The following is an 18,194-nucleotide window of genomic DNA, read 5'->3' on the forward strand; positions in this document are numbered from 1 at the left end:
GTGCTTCCCTGCAGAGTGCGATTTAAAAAAAAAAACAGAAAAAAGGGGGGGGGGGGGGGATTCAAACTCGTGTCGGCCAAATCCGAGCGCAATACCATTTCTGTCCTCACTGCCCCCCCCCCCCGCCTTGAGAAGATCCCCCGCACAGAACAACCTGGTAAAGTCCAAGAGGATGAACCAGCCGGAGCTCTCACCACAACACCCCACCCCCCCCCCGCTGAAAAAAACGAAATGAACCCGAGCCGGAGCCGATCGATTCCGCTGACGGCCGAGTTTGAAAAAAAGGACCCAATCTCTGGTGTGAGTGACAGCCGGAGGAAACAGCACCTTATCGGGGCACAGCAGCAGGGGGGTGGAGGGGAGCAGCTGAACCGAGGCCCACGGGCCACCTTTGACCACTTCAATGACAGCGGGGGGGGGGGGAAGTTTCCACGAGCTTCGCCGTTTTAACCTCGAGTGAAACCAAAGTCGCAGAGACAGAATCGGGAGGATCAAAAGACAGCAGCCCCTCGCTCACCTGCTGTCCTCCTGGTGGATCACCACGTACGTCTCCCACGTCGTGTCTTGGGCGATCCCCCCGTGGGGCACCAGCAGGCTGATACCTGCAGACCCCCCCACACACACACACACACAATCATTTACTGTATGATAAACCATCGCTGCCAATCCACGCTGCAGTTGAAGGCCCTCGAGGGGCAGAGTGATGGATGGAGACCACGGGAAGGAGCCGCCTGAATAATGCGGTCGACTGAAGAGTTTGTCTCTCGTTAACGTTTTGTTTTTAATCAATGCGTACCAGTGCGTTCGTTAAAATGCAAAAGCATGAACAAGAACCTTCCGGGTTTGTTTCGATGCTTTCTTAAAATCTACAGTAAACGGGACATTCACGATTGTGTGACTCTGTGGATCAAAGGCACCCCCTGGATCGGGGGCCCGCTGTGGGTCTCACCCGTGTTGGGGACCACCAGGCGGCCCCCGGCATGGCCAAACACGGCGGTGGCCCGGTGGAGGGGCCTCCCGGGGGCCGAAGGGAGGTCTTGGCCCCTCCGGCCCAGCGTCACGCCGACCGCGACGCCTCTGTAGTCCGGAGCCGGGCCCCTGGGGAACGTCTGTGGGTGGGACACGACGTGGTACTCCGCCCTCTCCGCCTCCCCTGGATGGAGAGACAGGAGGGACAGTCGTCTTCATGCGGAAAGCTTAAAGTTACTCGGATACATCGCAGGTACATTGGCGTACTTCCCAGCATGCATTGTTTTAAGGGTACTTTTTTAATTTTTATTATGATTTCTAATAAAAAGGATGGAGTCTCTCATCGACACAGTATCCACTCGATTCAAGTTGTATGAAAACTGAAACACTGCTCTGAAATGCTTGCCTCCCCCCCCCCCCCCCCCAATAGGAGTTCAGGACACTTCTACTCTCTGACCTTTGACCTTTAGATCGGGCGACGGGTCCAGGAGAGAGCGCTCGGCCATCAGCTCCTTGTCGACGGCGTCCTGAAAGCACATGGGGCTGCTGTAGGTGCGCGACACCGTCAGGTCGGGCTGCATGGAGGAGCTGATGAGCAGGGGGTTCGCTGCGGAGAAACACGCACCGTCAACAACGACACGTCCTCAAAGCTGCACCTTCAATCTCATATAGCTCTGGAGGGGGGGGGGGGGGGGCGCAGGCCGCACTCCGTCACTGAGTCAGCCACACGCTGAGGACGACGGGTTCAGTCTCATGCCGGGTCACGATAAACATCCCTGATTCTGTATGTATTCTGCAGGTGTGTACAGAAGCAACACAGGGGGGGAAAGGGGGGACAAGGGTGGGGGGGGGGGGGGGGGGGGCACGTCGGATCGGAGCGCCGGCTGGTTTCGTCCCTCTACGTGAAGGAGAGCAGGGACCCGGGATTAAAGCTTCGCACGGCCCCTGAACTTTATTAAGCCCCGCTGAGAGCGGTTGCCGTGGTGACCCACAACATTTTGAATCTTGCAGTTTTTTTGAATGCAAGACGATACCAAAGACAACGGATGACGCCAGAAACCGACTCAGTACCCGTATGACAGTTACCGTTAAGAGTTATTACAGACGAGAGCTGCATTAACCAGCTTTAATCCTTTCATCTTTCAACAATACTATATGTCAAAAAAGGTTTTGAAAATAAAGTCAGAAAATGTTTTTAAATGTTGTGGGGAAAAAAACGATCATAGAAAAAAAAAGTTGTTGTGCTTTATAAGTTAAGCATTTAATGTGGTTGGTAGTTGCACATTTACTGCACTACAGCAGCAACCAGCCTTCACAGCGTTTTAATAATTGATGTGGTTATATCAACTTACAAGGAAATGTATCCATAATTCATCTATACACACACATTAATACAAAGAAATGTATGGCTTTCTTGTTCGGTGCTCAATATGAAATATAATTAATACACGAGTGCATTTACTATATTTGAATCCACTATGTCAGACCCCATCTTGTATCTTCTGGTCTGTGTGTGTGTGAAAATGTGCGTGCGTGTTTGTGTGTTTGTGCTGAATAATTGGATCTGGTTTCCCATCCGCATAGTTCTTACGTTTTGGAAGAGACTGACACTTTGTTTATATTCTAATACCCTCTCACTGTGTCACCAGGAAAACCGGGCTCCTTTGAGTCATCACACTCACCACCACAGTAAGACTGCAGTCAATAAAACACTTTAATTTGTTGCTACACAAAAAAACTAATCAAGCAAGTCCTCAAATGCTCAACTTTGATCACCAGATTGACCCATTAATGACTAAATGTAGACAACAGCTGCATTATTAACGTGTTGAATGCAGTGGTCACATTTCATGTGTGCATCTGGCCCTGAACCTCAATGAACCCACTCGAGTCAAGGTGGGTGTAGTGGGCAGCCGGGGGGGGGGGGGGGGTTCATGCAAATTAGGTGGTGAAGAGCCATTTCAGCACCTGTTTCTGACTGCTCTTTAACAGCCTCTTATTGCAAAGTCAAGAGCAAAGAACTCCTTTTTTTCTGTACCTTTAGATGGCGAAGAGGCTCTTCAGAATCACACAGACGCCTTTCATGTATTTTGAGGTTGTTTGCTTTTCAAAAGAGAAAAGTTTGCAAGTGAACCCAAGATTTCATCCACAGCTTCCTGAATACCTGCAGTTATGATGCAGCAGCAGCAGCAGCAGCGGTGACAGGTGTTAACATGCAGAGATTCTCTCTACTTCAACCAGGGTGTGCCGAGTGTGAGCGATTATGCACTAATCAAACACCAGCGAATGCGTGGCCTCAAATGCCCTGGTGGCCTCCTCAGGAAAAGCTCCAACCTCCATCAGATTAATAGTGGGGAATAATGACAGGAATGGGAGCAGTGGCAGAAATAACTTGAGTAGACAACTGAGGAGGTTTTGTTATCGATAAATCCATTTTTTTTCCTCTTTTCGTGTCAAACTGTTTTCTTTGTAGCCCTGGCTTTCAGGTGGGGGGGGGCACAGTGTTGAGTGCACCTGGTACCCGCCGGGCCCTCGGCGGCTCACCTTGGCGGCAGGTCTTGAAGCTGAAGGACTGGAAGCCGCCGGTGAGGGCGGAGGAGTCGATGACGTCCACGCCGTACTGGCTCTGGCTCCTCCGGTAGAGCGTGACGCCGACGACCAGCAGCACCACCGCCACCACCCCGGCCGCCAGGCCCGAGTACAGGGCCACGTCGCCGCCGCCGCTGCTGCTCTCCACGCCTGGGAGAGGGCCAAAAAGGGGGGGGGCGGTTAGGAAGGCGGGTCTTCCTCGGCGGGGGAAAGAAGAGGCTTTTTTGTGCGTTTGAGCCGCCTCCCGACGCACGGCTCCGTTTGTGGCGCCGCGGCGTCCTTAACGCCACTAATGAGGACCCTCGGAAGGGAGGCGATTACAATCAAACCTCCCCCCGCACCTGACTGTCGTTTCAAACGCGGCGTGGCCTCCTGGCGTCGGAGGCGCGCCGCGTTCCGCTGGGATAATGTGACAAAACCAATTCATTAAATTAGCTCATCGGCGATGATTACGGGCCCACCAGGGCAGCGGCGTCCACCTCCTCGCAGGAAGGAGAACGAGTGGGAAATAAAAAAAGGGGGGGGGGGGGGTGTTCTTGAAAGATAATGAGATCTGCGCTGAAGACATGGAGACGCCGAGAGATCCTCTAAGACGCCCGAAGCTCAAACGAGGAGGAATTGACTAAATATGCAAAGCGGCATTAAGCGGCTACCGGCGCAGGTTAATTGGGGGCTCGGGAAGTTTTTGGCAGCGTGGTCGCATTTACACCCCCGTCCCCCCCCGCTTTTTCCCCCCAACAAACAAAAAAAACATGTAGCAGAGTTGTGAGGACGAGGGGTAATTGCTGTACTTTTAAAAGCCGGTGGGCGGCGCCTTGAATACAATCTTAAATTCATTTGACAGTTTCAGAAAAAAAACAACAACAGAATATTAATTCACATTTGATCAGGGGTGAATGACAGATGGATCGGGGAATTCATAAGCAGTGATTGACGGCTGCGTTGGACGCCGCTTGGTTGGCTCGTTCTCACGCCGTCGCCGACAGCGCCTCACGTGGCGCTGTCGGCGACGCGGCGACAGTTTGGGACTAAACAAGAGTTAGGAAAGACAAACAAGCTATCTGGGTAAAAGTTCCCCGCTGTTAAATCTCTCGTCGTGTTTTTGTAAATCACCAAACATCACAGTCCGAACGGTTTTCAATCAGAGGCGTGCACGCCGCATGACAAAAACAACACGACCACACTGGAAACGCAATAGTTCTGACGGACATGTTTTTCCTCCCTCGACTACCAACACACATGCCGTGTTTCCCGCTTAATATTCACGCATCTTTTATGTTTTACTTCTGTCAAAACATCAGCGTCTGAAACAACTCGCGTCTATCCGGGAGTCCGGGAGAATTTGTTTTCACACGCGCACCCCGTCAGAGTGATTTATAAATACAAGGATTGTTTTTTCCTGTTCTGTGGCAACGTACCTGAAATCACCGAGATGCCATTTAGCGTTATCATATGAATAAAATAAGCAGGACAATACTTACGTCACTTTTTCAAACATTTAGAGACACGACTTTTCCAAGTACAATGTTTGGCAGTAACACAAAGTGGTTAAATAATAAATGTGAAATGTAAATGTTAAATATAAATGTTAAATGTACATGTAAATGTTAAATATAAATGTTAAATGTTGTATATAAATGTTAAATGTAAATCTAAATGTTAATGCTAAAAGTTGTATATAAATGTTAAATGTAAATCTAAATGTTAATGCTAAATGTTGTATATAAATGTTAAATGTAAATCTAAATGTTAAATCTAAATGTTAATGCTAAATGTTGTATATAAATGTTAAATGTAAATCTAAATGTTAAATCTTAATGTTAATGCTAAATGTTGTATATAAATGTTAAATACAAATATAAATGTGAAATATAAATGTTAAATGTTGTATATAAATGTTAAATGTAAATCTAAATGTTACATTACATTACATGTCATTTAGCTGACGCTTTTATCCAAAGCGACGTACAATAAGTGCATTTCCACATAGAGATACATGAGATAAATGTTAAATCTAAATGTTAATGCTAAATGCACGAAAACTGCGCAGGATTTTAGAACGTGCAACATTTTACAAACGGCGCCCCATAAAACTCACCCTGTGGCTCGGCGTCGTGCGGCAACTTCCGATCTGCGGAGACAAGAGGGAGAACCACAACGTGAGGAGGAGGAGGAGGCCACTCTCCGTCGAAATGAATGGAAACGCACGCGTGCCTCGGGGAGGCCGCGTCGCCCGGCGATGTCACCCACTCTGCGTGCACAGGCCGCCGGTGCAGTTGTCCGCGGCGAGCGCCACGCCGTCGCACAGCCGGCCCCCGTGTTTGGGCTCCGGGGCCACGCACTCCCGCCCGCGCTGCCTCTCGCAGTCCGAGCCGCACGCCGACCACCCGCTCCACTCGGCCCAGGCGCCGTCCACTGAGTGATGGGGGGGGGACACACACAGATGATGAAGGCCTCACAATTTAAATAAATGCGTGGCATATTAAACCGTAATCAGACAACAACATCTCCTTTGTTATGTCACAGTATCTGAGAAATGTCATTTGCCAATTGTATAAAGTGCTGTTCTATACATGTTCTTGGTTTTCCGTGTGCATAGACAAGGTTGTTTAATTATGAGACCACATCACTGATGTCTACAGGACCCTGTACTCTAAATGAAAGCACAAGGAGCTTCCATCCACTTCATTTACCTCACAGTGTGTGTGTTGGTGGTCCAGGTTCCCCTAAGGTGCCTTTTCCTGACTTATAACAATCACTTTCTGCTGCAAATGTTCAATCGGCAGCAACAACTTCACAGTGCTGCGCCTCTATCTCTGTAAATAGATTCAGACTCTCGAAGCATTCGGCTTCATTAACATTCCACCCTGGTGACGGGATTTGGGTCGCCAGGTGAGAAGATTTCTCTGCATAAATTAGCGAATCAGAAAGTTGATTTTTTTCAATAAAACGGTTTCAAGGTAACAGCTCCACTTCTAACTTCACCAACCAAGTCTTTCCACCTCAGGGTGCCAGAAAAAGGTGGAGGCGCCTCGCCAACTTTTTAGCACAAAGACACTCTGTCGGTGCCACACTCCATCAATCCTCCCTCCCCACCTCCAGACGCTCAAAAAAGGTTTCCTTCTTCCTGCTAATCGAAACGCAAATGCACCCTGTTTATGTTCAGAAACTCAGATGTGGGAGAAAGAATCCTTCAGAAGGAGGCAGGAGATAATGTTTGGAGGAGTGCACTGGCTTCCGCTGATAACTTTTTCTCCCTGAACCTGATGAGCGTTTCCCTTTTTATTCTGACGCCGCGGATGAAATCGGGAAATTCCGGCTTGCCTTGAAGAAATAAACCAGTCAGGCGGAGGAGATTACAGAGAGGTTTTGATAACCGGAACTGCTGCTCTGCTCCTTCTCTCGCACGCCGTTTGTTTCCCTCGGTCCATTTGCTGCACACTTTCTTTTCATTTTTTTACTGCCTTTCGTCAGATTTTCAGAAACAAAAAGCTGTGATTTTTTCGACCTGCTTGAAAGGAAAGTTCTGTTTGAGTGTCTCTTTCTCTTTATTGTGCTCTCTGTGGATGACACGCATCAAAATCAGCTTGCAAAGCTTTCTATTGGTTTCTTTCAAGGACATTCTCACTTTTTGTTATCAAACCACTATCTGAAGCTCAGTTATTAACATGTTGCATCTCAGCTCTGCACGACGAGGTCGAAAAGCAACACGTCCAGTTCAGTAATGTTAATGACAAAATTCCGGGACGGTGTATGAATGAAAATAAATAAATCCTATTATTTCTCTTCATTGCCTTTATAGAATACAGGGTGGCACAATAAGCTGCATTGTAGCCTGCTCCGTGGACTGAAAGTACATTAAGTCCAGTTGGGGTTACAACAAGTTGGAATAAAGTTGATTAGAAGAAACACAAACGGCAGTCATCAAATGTTCGTGTCTTCTTTTCCACATCAAGTGTGTTATTGCTGCTGTACACAAATAAACAGTGACAGTGCGAACACAACGCTGATGGCTTGTGCTCACCTGGACACAGCGTGCTGCAGGTGCTCTTCTGCACCGACATGCCCTCGCAGAAGGCCCCCCCGTTGAGCGGCGCCGGGTTCGTGCAGGTGCGGGAGCGCTTCTGCACGCCGCGGCCGCAGCGCACGTTGCACGGAGACCAGTCGGTCCACGACGACCAGCCGCCGTTCACTGTGGGAAGAGGCGGGAGGGGCGATGAGCACCCAGGAGCCGCCAGCAGGAACGGACGACTCGTCCCAGGGGGGGGGGGGGGGGGGAGAACTGTCTTTACTTACCGCTTCTGAAATAACGCGGATGACTGACTGATCATCTGGTGAAATGCTAGTATTCCACCATTGTACATCTGTCAGAGGCTATTGGGAGTTGAAGGCCTGTCTAGACTTCATTAGCGTCAAAGGAAATGAATGATTGATGGGCCTCAGACGCGCGGGCTGTCAGAAAGAATGAGATGAATTACAACAGCAGCGAAGTGTCTTCCCTGTTTTAAATAACTGGATGACAGGTCAGTGGAACGAGCACAGAGACGCACCGCTGTTCCTCTGGAGTGGAACAGGTGATGCTGTTATGATGCTGTAATTTCACTTATTCTCCTCTGCGGGGCCTTTAAAAGTGATGGAGACTGCGTCTGCACTTCTTGCGTGACAACATTTTTTTAAACATTGTTTTGTTTTTTTTTCCCCACACGAGGGATCGCCCGCCCCCCCCCCCCCCCCCCCCCCCCCCCATCAGCTGCTCATTAGAGCGGTGTGAAGAAGAAACGTCGCGGTTGAGTGCTGGTTCTCATTTTAATGACTTCGGGGAGTCTAGAGGGGCCAAACTGGACGGCGTACTTGTGGACAGGAGAAAGGGACACTTTGATAGAGACAAGGAAGCTTTGTGACATTTGTTTTGGGACCTAAAGACGCGGCTTCTGGAAGACAGTGTCTCACCGTAGACCACGACGGTGGCGGTGGCGCTGCGTCTCCTCGCCACGATGTTGCTGGCGACGCAGGTGTAGTTGCCGGAGTCAAAGAGCCGGGCCTCGGAGACGACGAGGCTGTGGGCGCCTCTCGATTCGGAGTCGGAGTCGAGCGGTTCTTCGTTTTTCAGCCATTCCACCTGTAGAACGGCATTTGCACGAGTCACCAATGTGGATATATACATTATTATAGTACCACGTGCCCTGCTGAGACAATGGGGATCGCCCAAAGTAAGTGAGCGAAAGTGTTTGCGGGCTTTTCAAAATAAAAGGCGGCTGCGTTGATGGCCCGCTCGCATGGCTGGGCCCGTGGATTGCTATTAATGTGCCGGCGGCTTTGAGCTTTTCATCGGGGGAGACGGGCCGGGGTTTGATTTATGGCGCTGTGTTTGAGGATTAAAAAACTCCCGCCCCACCGGGAGCGCCGCCGTGTTTGCGCACGGGGCCGCACTTCGGTGTGTGTTTTGCGGGCCGGTGGGAGTTGTCTGTTTGCCGGGGGGGGGGGGGGGGGGGAGGGGGGCGGATTCCGACAACAGCCAACAAACTCAGAGATTGCTTTGCTCTTTGGAAACACCCGCGATGAAAGCCGGGAAATCAATAAATCAGGAGCCGCGCTGTCACGAACGTTTATTTTTCTCTTTCTCTCGGCCTCAGAAGTCTTTCATCGTGTGCCTTTAATTTAACCCTTTATATCATTTGGTTCCACGGGCTTCAGGAAAAACAAAGCAACCACACTGGGGGGGGGCCTGCGTCGGTCAATCTATCACTCACGGCCTTTGTGCTCTCACCATTTCACACCTTAAACGGCTAATCAACCCCTGTGTTTCCGTACGAAATGCTGCCATTAATCTACCCAGCAGCCTGTCATGGTGGAAAACTCCATGCTTCAAATCATTAAAAGAAAATGATGCTTTTAGGTAATCTAAAGAATTATGCACGCAGTAATATAAGCTTGTATTTTGCCTCAAGCACGGACACACTATCTATCCACCTATCTATCTATCTATCTATCAAATCTATCCATCTTTCTAGAGGCCTTGCAGTCTTTAAATTATAGATAAAGTTTTGGTACACCATTGTTCTTCCTGCCCTCTGTACCTCACTGCAGCTCTGCCCAGTTTCTGGTAAGTGGGGAACTAACCTTGACAAGTGGGAGGTTTGTGCTTCATCACCTTCTCTGCAAATGCTGCAGCCTCTCTCACCAATGGATGACAGAGGTGAGCTCTGTTATTTTTGTATGGTTTTTCCTGCGTCAGGGTCACACTATACCGCGTCTGTCTATAGTCTGCAGTTTTTCCAAAAGCCTCTCTCCCCGGAAGGCCACACCGGAGTGATGGGAAAAAAACAGGTTTCACCCTAAAAGCTGGATTGGCAGCTGAGGTTTATTATTTTAATTTGCTTCACTCAAAATAAGATGCAAGCTTTTTCCAATTACTGCATGCGTGAGTAAAAGGGCCCGATAATTGAACGCCAATGAAGCTATTGGCCACCAACCACTAGATAAGAGGAACTTATGAAATTATAGAAGTACAGTGTGCAAAGGTCATCGAGCACAAATTGCTATCTCTATTTGCAAATTATGGTCAAATTACTTGAAAAAACAACTGAGTTTGAGGTTTAACTGAATTAACCCCCAGCCCTTTGTTCTCAGATGCGACGCATAGTTATAGAGCCGTTCCCAAATTGTCCTTGACCGGTACCAAGATTTAACCATTATGTTGTGTGAATTAAGTATTTCGACATTTAGTAGATGATGTGTCAGGAAAACATAGAGGTGTTTTCCTACAGCGAGAACATCAGAGACGTGCTACAGTGCTTTACTTCATAAACGTTAAACTCTCAATGACAAACCTCATCTTCTATCACAAAGTAGCAGGTAGAGATAATGAGGAGAAGCTACGGTCCATTTTATATCATTGCTAGTGAAGCAAAGCAGAACAGTGCCTTTCATTTTACTGCAATGAAAGTCGCTGGTCTCTTACTGCAGTAAGACTGGTATTCTCTAGAAAACACCCCCTCTCCTCCCCCCCGCAGATGTGCCTGCTAGATCAGCACCTTGGAGAGCGCCTCGGCATGCGGACCTGACAGCTTAGAGGCTGGACCTCATCACAGGGCCCTCTGACATGACATGAGAAGAGCTTTCACCCCCCCCCCCCTCCTCCTCCCCTGAAGAAGCGGGTCTCCATCAGTGCTTGAATGTAAAAAAGTACACTGACTGTGTTTAAGGAGCATTTTGAGGCACTTTCATGGAACATTTTGTGCTACTTTCAGTATGGGTGCGTCACTACATTTGTTGATTTGCTTAAAAAAAAAAAAATCTCCCCAGACATGATAACATAATATTGTGGATTTAGCCACCCAGCAGCATATTAAAGGTTCTATATGACTCTCAGAGCATTAATAAAGCAGCAAACAAGTATTAAATGTGTGGAGTAACGCCTACAACCTTCAGCACCGCTCCAATACAGCAGAGAAACAACCTGGGCACAACGGACAGGGAACGCTGTTAGTACTGCGGCTGCTGTTTGCACTGTTAGCGCCGTTTGCACTGTTAGCGCCGTTTGCACTGCGGCTGCTGTTTGCACTGTTAGTGCCGTTGTGGCAATTGTTTGTACTGTTAGAACTGTGGCTCATGGCCATGTTGAGCTGTGTGGATGCAAGCCCTCAATTATTGAAATGCTTTAGATTCTAAATAGATGCTTTGAACATGGAGAGAGTGCAAGAGTATTTCTACACAGTGGTATTCATATTTACTGCCTAAAATACATGAAAATCAGTGCTATTCAAACCAACACAGTCAAGACCACTCCTTTTCAGCAAGAAGAATATTCGTCTATCAGCTTGTCTGCAAATCAAACCGCGTAGCGTGCAGCGTAATAATGGACAGCTCACTCACAGAAAAACAAAACTCTGATTAATGCGATGTTTTCAGAACCAGAGGGCGGCTGTGGTGAGGACTTCGGGGACTCTTCAGTTGCTCAAACATGCACTGTTTAAGTCGTCTGTCTGCCAGAAGCTCGCAACCACACTTAGAAAGACAACAACTTTCCATTCAATCCTTTCTAGTCGGTGTCGATAACAAGAGAGCCATGTTAGTGTGTTGATGTATTGATTACTGCGGTATTGACTTGCCCTTGAGGATCACTCAGTCGCCCTCCCTGCTATAGCGCTTAACGGTTCAAGGTGCTATGTGTTTGTGGCACTTTAATGTCCCTGTTCCCAATGTTGGCTGTTTTTTTTATGAATTTATAGAAGAATCACGGGCTTTCCATGAGAAAAATAGGTTGGAAAATATTGCAACCATTTGCCTAGAGACTTGGAAAGCATATTCCAAACATCCCATAACAAAAGAGTCAGTAGCAGATAAAAGACCTGCATTCAAAATCTCCACATGAAGATGATCAGATAGCAGCGGAGTTTTTGCTGTTCTTGCCCCAGTGTTTGTTAGTAGGTTACATATTGATTAAATAAATGTAGTTGCATGAATTCTCTCCTTCTGGGATGTATTGGAGTAGTAGTATGAAGTAGCGTAAAGGAAAATAAATGTGAAGTACCTCAGAATTGTTCTACAGAATGGTAAGTAGACAGGTGCAACAGCCTCAGTGGAACTGACCACATTATCGTCTCTCTGTGATTGTAAAACACATACGAGGTCTCTTTGGTGAGGAGGCTTTATTCTCCATGTCCCGTATCTCAGGGGAAAACTCGTGCTCAAGTACATTTAAATATTTTCCTTGTGCCCGGCCTGGTTTTTCCGTCCCATGTTTTTTTTGGGGGATGTTGCTTTGATTTATCCATCTCGCTCTGCCCCTCCTTTACTCTCTGCAGGAGGCGTTGAAACCCAGAGCGCCATTTGCACTGCGCGTCGGCGTTAGAGTCTCCGCTTCAGGAGGGGGGGGGGGGGGGGTTAACGCGATGGAGAGATGCACATACTGACGAGAAGGCAGCAACAGAACGGACTCAAATGAGGCTGATAAGCCGCCGCCCGGGGGGAGCACTGGGAAAGGATTTGCTTAATTGGCAAATTTGTTCAACTTAGATAACGGCGGCCATTGTGCCAACCAGGCCTCGCGGCAGTCTGCTGGTGGCGGAGCAACGTGGTCTCAAAGGTCACCACGGTGACCTTTGAGACGGCGGCAAATTCCAAACGGGAGCTGATGAAAAACCGGTCCGCATGCTCCCATCTGAAAGTTTTCGCTCAAACTTTTTGTCTACTTTGGCAAAGGATCGTTTCTAGCGAGCGGGGGAGGGAGAGAGAGAGAGAGAGCAAATTAAACAAATTCCAGATGTATTGAAATCAGCTTCAAATGGTCGACAGGACCACGCAGCGCAGCATCATTTTTCTGAAAGCTCCGAGCGGTTTGAAGAAGTTGAGACAGAGTATTAAATCAGAAACTTAAACCAAATTTTTTTTTCCATTTCGACTCTTTCCAGTTCATTTCTGCATCGGGTCTAAACACTCAATTATTGTGAAAAGCTGCCCGGTCCATTTTACGATCATCCAAATGGGAAGTGAAAGCATCGCATCAGGGTTTGTTCCATCTGATTCAAACAGGGTCGAGTTCCCTCCTCCCTGAAGCCTCTCTGCCTTCCCCCCGGTCACATAAGTGGCCGTTTTCTCAAAGCAACAATGACTTTCACCAAATCACATTAAACAAATGAGCCCTCCGAATTTGACAGCAGCGTATTCCGGAGGCGGGGGGCTAAACCCTTGTTGTGTCCTTGGTTTATCTCCCCACCGTCTCTGGAAATGTTGTGTTGATCACTGAATAATTACATTTTAAGTACTTCAAATGACTTTGGATGAGAGGCTTGATGATAAATTACACTTGGTATGGAATACTTGGGCGGTTAATGTGGGGCTAATGATTGTAAAATAGTTTTTTTCAAAAGTTTTTGGGTTGATTTTTGTGTTTTAAATCTCCACCACTAAACGTAACAAAGACATCCACTATTTTCCCTTGTTTAGAGCAAGACTAAATGTCCATTTGCTCGGGTGTTATTTAAAGTAAGCTGCATAACGGATGTCGTGAATGAAATAATCTTAAAAAACCTTCTTTGTTGTGCAAAATAACCCCTAAATCACTTTCGGAGTAAACGTAAGCAGTGAAAATGGTCCTCAGTTTATATTTACAAAGCATGAATGCAAGTTGAATTTGTTCTACTGAGGTTTGGACGTTTCAAACTGTCCAAAGCTGATTGGTCGGGCTTTCAGCGGCTGCCATTACACAGTAATTAGTCATAAAACAATAAAACGGTGAAAGGTGAGCTCGAGATGCGTAGTGACGCTTTAAAGTAATAAATGAATAATAAATGTAAATGTCTGCGACGGTTATGTTCCCACACGGTGGCCTAATTGTTTTCTTATAACAAGACTAATTACGCAGTCGTCATTATGTCCGTGATCTTTTCTTTATTGTTTTCAATTCAAACGGAAGTTTTGTATAATGATGTAAACTCTGCAGATCAACACTGCGGTTGTTATGCAAACAGAGAATGACTTTTTGGATACATTTCTGGCCTTCATAGCATCTGATACGAGGACGTGGTTATAGTTTACATCTAAACTAAGTTGAGACCTGATGCTTTATCATAAATGTTGCCAGTGTGAGCTCTCAGCATTACAGCATTTAACGTTTGGATGTGTTGACTTTGTGTTCCTTGAGGCTAGCCGGCTAGGCTAACGGGTGTCCTAGCTTAAAGTAGCGTAGCTCACTGAGGTTAGCATTGATTCCATTTAGAGTGGTTAAGACGAGCGTAGATGATATGAATGTTTTATTCTATGTGATTAAGTAATAAAATACAAATGACCCTTCTCACGACTTTTGATGCTTTTACATGTATGGAAAACGTTGGTTTTTAACACTGTGCCCTTTAGCGCGGTGGTGCTAACCTTTGAGTGGTTTGTTATATATATTATCATAGTGTCAAAACTTCAACCGTACACTCAGCTTTTCTCTACTTATATATTGACTTCTTCATCTTGGCAAAAGAGAACTTTAAGCTAACTTTGGCTTTGAGAAAAACGATTAAGAGATTATGATGATCCAAACAGAACCAGTAATGTAATAGCTTCAACATCACAGGGCATATAATCTGTTTTCTAAACCGCTCCCAGTCACTAAAAAGTCGAGCCAACTGAAAAGAATTGGCCTCCTCGACTCTTGTCACCAATAAACTGGAGCGGATTTAAGCTGTTTGCATGCGATACGTTCTCTGTGGTCTGACAGATTATTGCCTCTCTCGCTGCTGGGACCGATAATACGGCATTCTCCGATTTTCATTAACATCCGACACAGCAGCGCGGCACACTCCCGCGTGGTTTAGTTACAGCGAGATGCGGATAAAGCCCCCCCCCCCCACCCTTCACTGTTAGTGATGGAGGGAGCGGTGACATTAGGGGATTTCAGGCCGTAAAGTCGGCTGTTCTGCATTCGCGTCTTAAAAAACGCGGGTGAGTCTGCCTCAGGGTCAACTCACAAATGAGAGCAAATGCGAAAAAGTGGGTCCGCTGCAGGAAAAAAAGGAAAACCAAACAGTCAAATAAATGTCATGACCGAAATAAATACACGGATCACGCGGCGGCGGTCGGGAGGAAGGCCTCGACCTCTCAGCGGCGTCTAAAGTCACGAAAAAAGAAGGAAAAAAAATGAAGGAGAGAACCTGCCGCGACCCCCAACTTCTGATGCGAGTGGTGCAAGTCACACCAGAGGGAGCTGGATTCTGCCCCTGCATTATTTACCATTTACCGTTCTCTTTGTCAGCCGCTCACATCAATGAATGCATGAGGAGTTGCCTATTTGATGACCACGATGCAAGGGGGAGGCTCGCGGTACATCGATGCTCCATTTGTGAGAGCTGAATCATTCATCGCACACACACACACACACACACACACACACACAGCTGTGTGCTGTGGAGAGAGAGACGTTTTTTTTGAACACCAACATTTTTATGGATATGAAAAATGACCTCAAACAAGGCAGGAAACAGAAAAACGGAGGATGCAGACCAAGTGACTAACCCTGATTGGTTTTTTTACTTATTTCACAGTGCAATAATCTGGTTCCTCCATGAATTTGTCAAAATAAAACAGTCCTCATAATGTTAGAGAATATTGTCATGGGTCAATTTCCTTTTAATGATCTGTCCTTGTAAAAGTGAGTCAACAAAGCGTTAGAAAAACATGTTTTATTCTAAAAAAATCCGCCCTGCTTTCCGATGAAAGAAATTGCCGCCGTCGTCACTTCCTGTTTTAATTTGTAGCCCGCACCACTCATCTCACTTCCCATTCTTTGTTCACCTTCCCACCTGCCTCCAGTTTCCCCGCCACACACACACACACACACCTCACTCAGCCAGTCATCGGCTGCTCCTCAGGTGTCCGCTACCTGTGACTTTGTTTAAGCCTCAGATCTGGTTTCCAATAAACGAGCCCCTTTGAACTGTCCCCTTGGTTTTCTGCTCTTGGGTCCAGCGCACAGCGACCACGGCTGAAACATGTTTGGTATTGTTGCCCTGCTGTAAAATCTCAGATCTCAAATATGGAGAAACGCTAAAATTAGAGGCAGGGTTGCTGCCGCTGTGCTTTGAAATGTGCTGGTCGGGGAAAAAGGGGGGGGGTGGGGGGGGTGGTGGCGGCTCCCCGCTGTTTGCCAATGGATCGCGGGGCCGTGCCTCTAAGTAAATGCAAGGCTTTGATATCGACATCTCTGCCCGCTGAGGCTTCCCGTGACGCCGCGGCGACATCACAGCGGCGCCGCGGCGTCGCTCCACGAGCGAGAGCCTCATTTTACATTCAGAGTGAAAATTAAAATGTCTCTGACAGGTTCGCTCTTTTTAGACAGACACACACACACACAGAGGGAGCAGAGAGGGGGAACCAAAGCGAGAGCGAAACGAACACACAACATCCTAAAATAAAGTCATCGCCACAGAGCGGCAGAGAACGAAGCGCGGATGCAACGGACGCTACGCCCGACAAATGGCCTCTGCAGCGGAGAGACCAGACGGATGGCTGCTGCCCCGCGGGCTGCGCGGCGGGGGGGGGAGGGGGAGAGGGTTGGGGGTGTTTGAAGTGCGAGCGTCTCTCACCTCGGCCACGGGCACGCCCTCCGGGGGCCGGCAGTGCAGCACTATCATGCCGTCCAGCGGCACCTCGGTGCCTTGCGGGTCCTGCTCAAAGTTCTTCCTCAGGTCTGCGGGAAAGAGAACAAACAGCCCGGCGTGGTAGAGGAACCCTGTTCAACCGGGTCACCGCGGCGATTGTTAAGTGTGGCGTGCTGCTTACAGGCGATGCGGACGGACGCCTTGCGGCTCTTGGAGGTCCCCAGGTGGCTCCAGGCGACGCACAGGCACCAGTAGTCCTCGGGGCCGTGGAAGTCCTCCACCTGCTGCCGCGACACGTTGATGGTCACCTCGCGGTTCTTCAGCCCTGCGGAGGAGACGGGGGGGGGGGAAGGGAAGAAGATGGAAATCTCTAAATCTGTTGTGATAAGTTTATCAGCAGTAAGCCGATCCACCATTTGCCAGGAGGAGGAGGAGAAGAAGAAGAAGAAGAAGAAGAAGAAGAAGAAGAAGAAGAAGAAGAAGAAGAAGAAGAAGAAGAAGAAGAAGAAGAAGAAGAAGAAGGAGGAGGAGGAGAAAAGAGGAAAAATATTTTCAAGGATCTTACTCGGATAACAGTTTAAGCCTCAGAGTGTAATCACGTCCGGTTGGGAATTCACAGCGCTCACCACTTCAAGTGAATGTTGACATGAACGTCATTAGCGGCCTTCTGATAAACCCCTCGCTCGCTGAGACAGATGGCCGCGGGGTTTGAGTGGGGATTGTTAGCGAGGCCATAACATCCTCCTTCGAGCCTCTGTAAAACGTAATCCATTCACACACAAGTGTGACGCTAAAACGCCATCCAGCGGAGGCAGCAAGTGAGCGAACATCAGCCGGTTATTGTTTTAAGGAAGGAGCGAGCGGGAGCACTCTTATTCATGTGAAAACATCTGAAAAAAAGCTATAATATGAGGAAACCCCCCCCCCCCCCCCTCCCTTCCTCCATATGCAATTAGATACTTCATCTGAACACTTGGAATCATCTATATGCGCAGGCGGACTGTGACCCCACGCGACCCCCGGCCCCTCTTGCCGCCGTCTGGGACGCAGCTCATAACGAGCCGAGCGTTCCTCCGAGGCAGCTGATGGGGACTTAAAAGGCCCGGTGTTTCAATGATGCCACACTGTAAACACAAGATGACAGGCCCGGGCCGTTCATGCATTATATATATATATGGGTGACTCGGTATTTGCTGTCTCGCAACCAACAAACGGTGTCCCGAAGCCCCCCCCCCGCGTCAGCCGACCGTAATTGATGTATTAACGTAATTATGCGTAAAACGAACGCACGCGTCGCGCAATTGCTGCAGACGTGATGGGCGCCTGCTCTCCAAAGGACAACAGAGAACCAACCCCCCCTCCCAGAGACATGTTTTCATCCTTTGAAGAGCCGACGGCGGAAGCGTCTTCGCCTTCCGCTGCCGCCGCCGCCGCGTGGGAGGGAGGCCCGCCGAACGCCGCCTTCGGAACCGACGGATCCCCGCGAGCTTCCATTCCAAAGCGCCCCCCCCCACCCCCCCCGATCGATTAAAAGGTTTGTGCTTTCAC

General features: G+C 48.2%; 1 protein-coding gene across 1 annotated transcript; it reads right to left on the reverse strand.

The window, feature by feature from the left end:
- Positions 1-321: 321 nt before the first annotated feature.
- On the reverse strand, positions 322-17,062 carry LOC119226845 (netrin receptor UNC5D-like). The gene is made up of 10 exons (XM_062560446.1): positions 16,828-17,062; positions 16,632-16,735; positions 8,509-8,677; positions 7,583-7,750; positions 5,809-5,973; positions 5,657-5,689; positions 3,514-3,708; positions 1,427-1,576; positions 950-1,153; positions 322-602 (listed from the first exon to the last, which is right to left on the reverse strand). Exons 1-10 carry the CDS (start codon positions 17,060-17,062, stop codon positions 514-516), a joined length of 1,512 nt encoding a protein of 503 aa, XP_062416430.1. The 3' UTR covers positions 322-513.
- Between the last annotated feature and the right edge of the window lie 1,132 nt (positions 17,063-18,194).

Source organism: Pungitius pungitius, unplaced genomic scaffold (assembly GCF_949316345.1).
Source record: "Pungitius pungitius unplaced genomic scaffold, fPunPun2.1 scaffold_126, whole genome shotgun sequence".
NCBI lineage: Eukaryota > Metazoa > Chordata > Actinopteri > Perciformes > Gasterosteidae > Pungitius > Pungitius pungitius.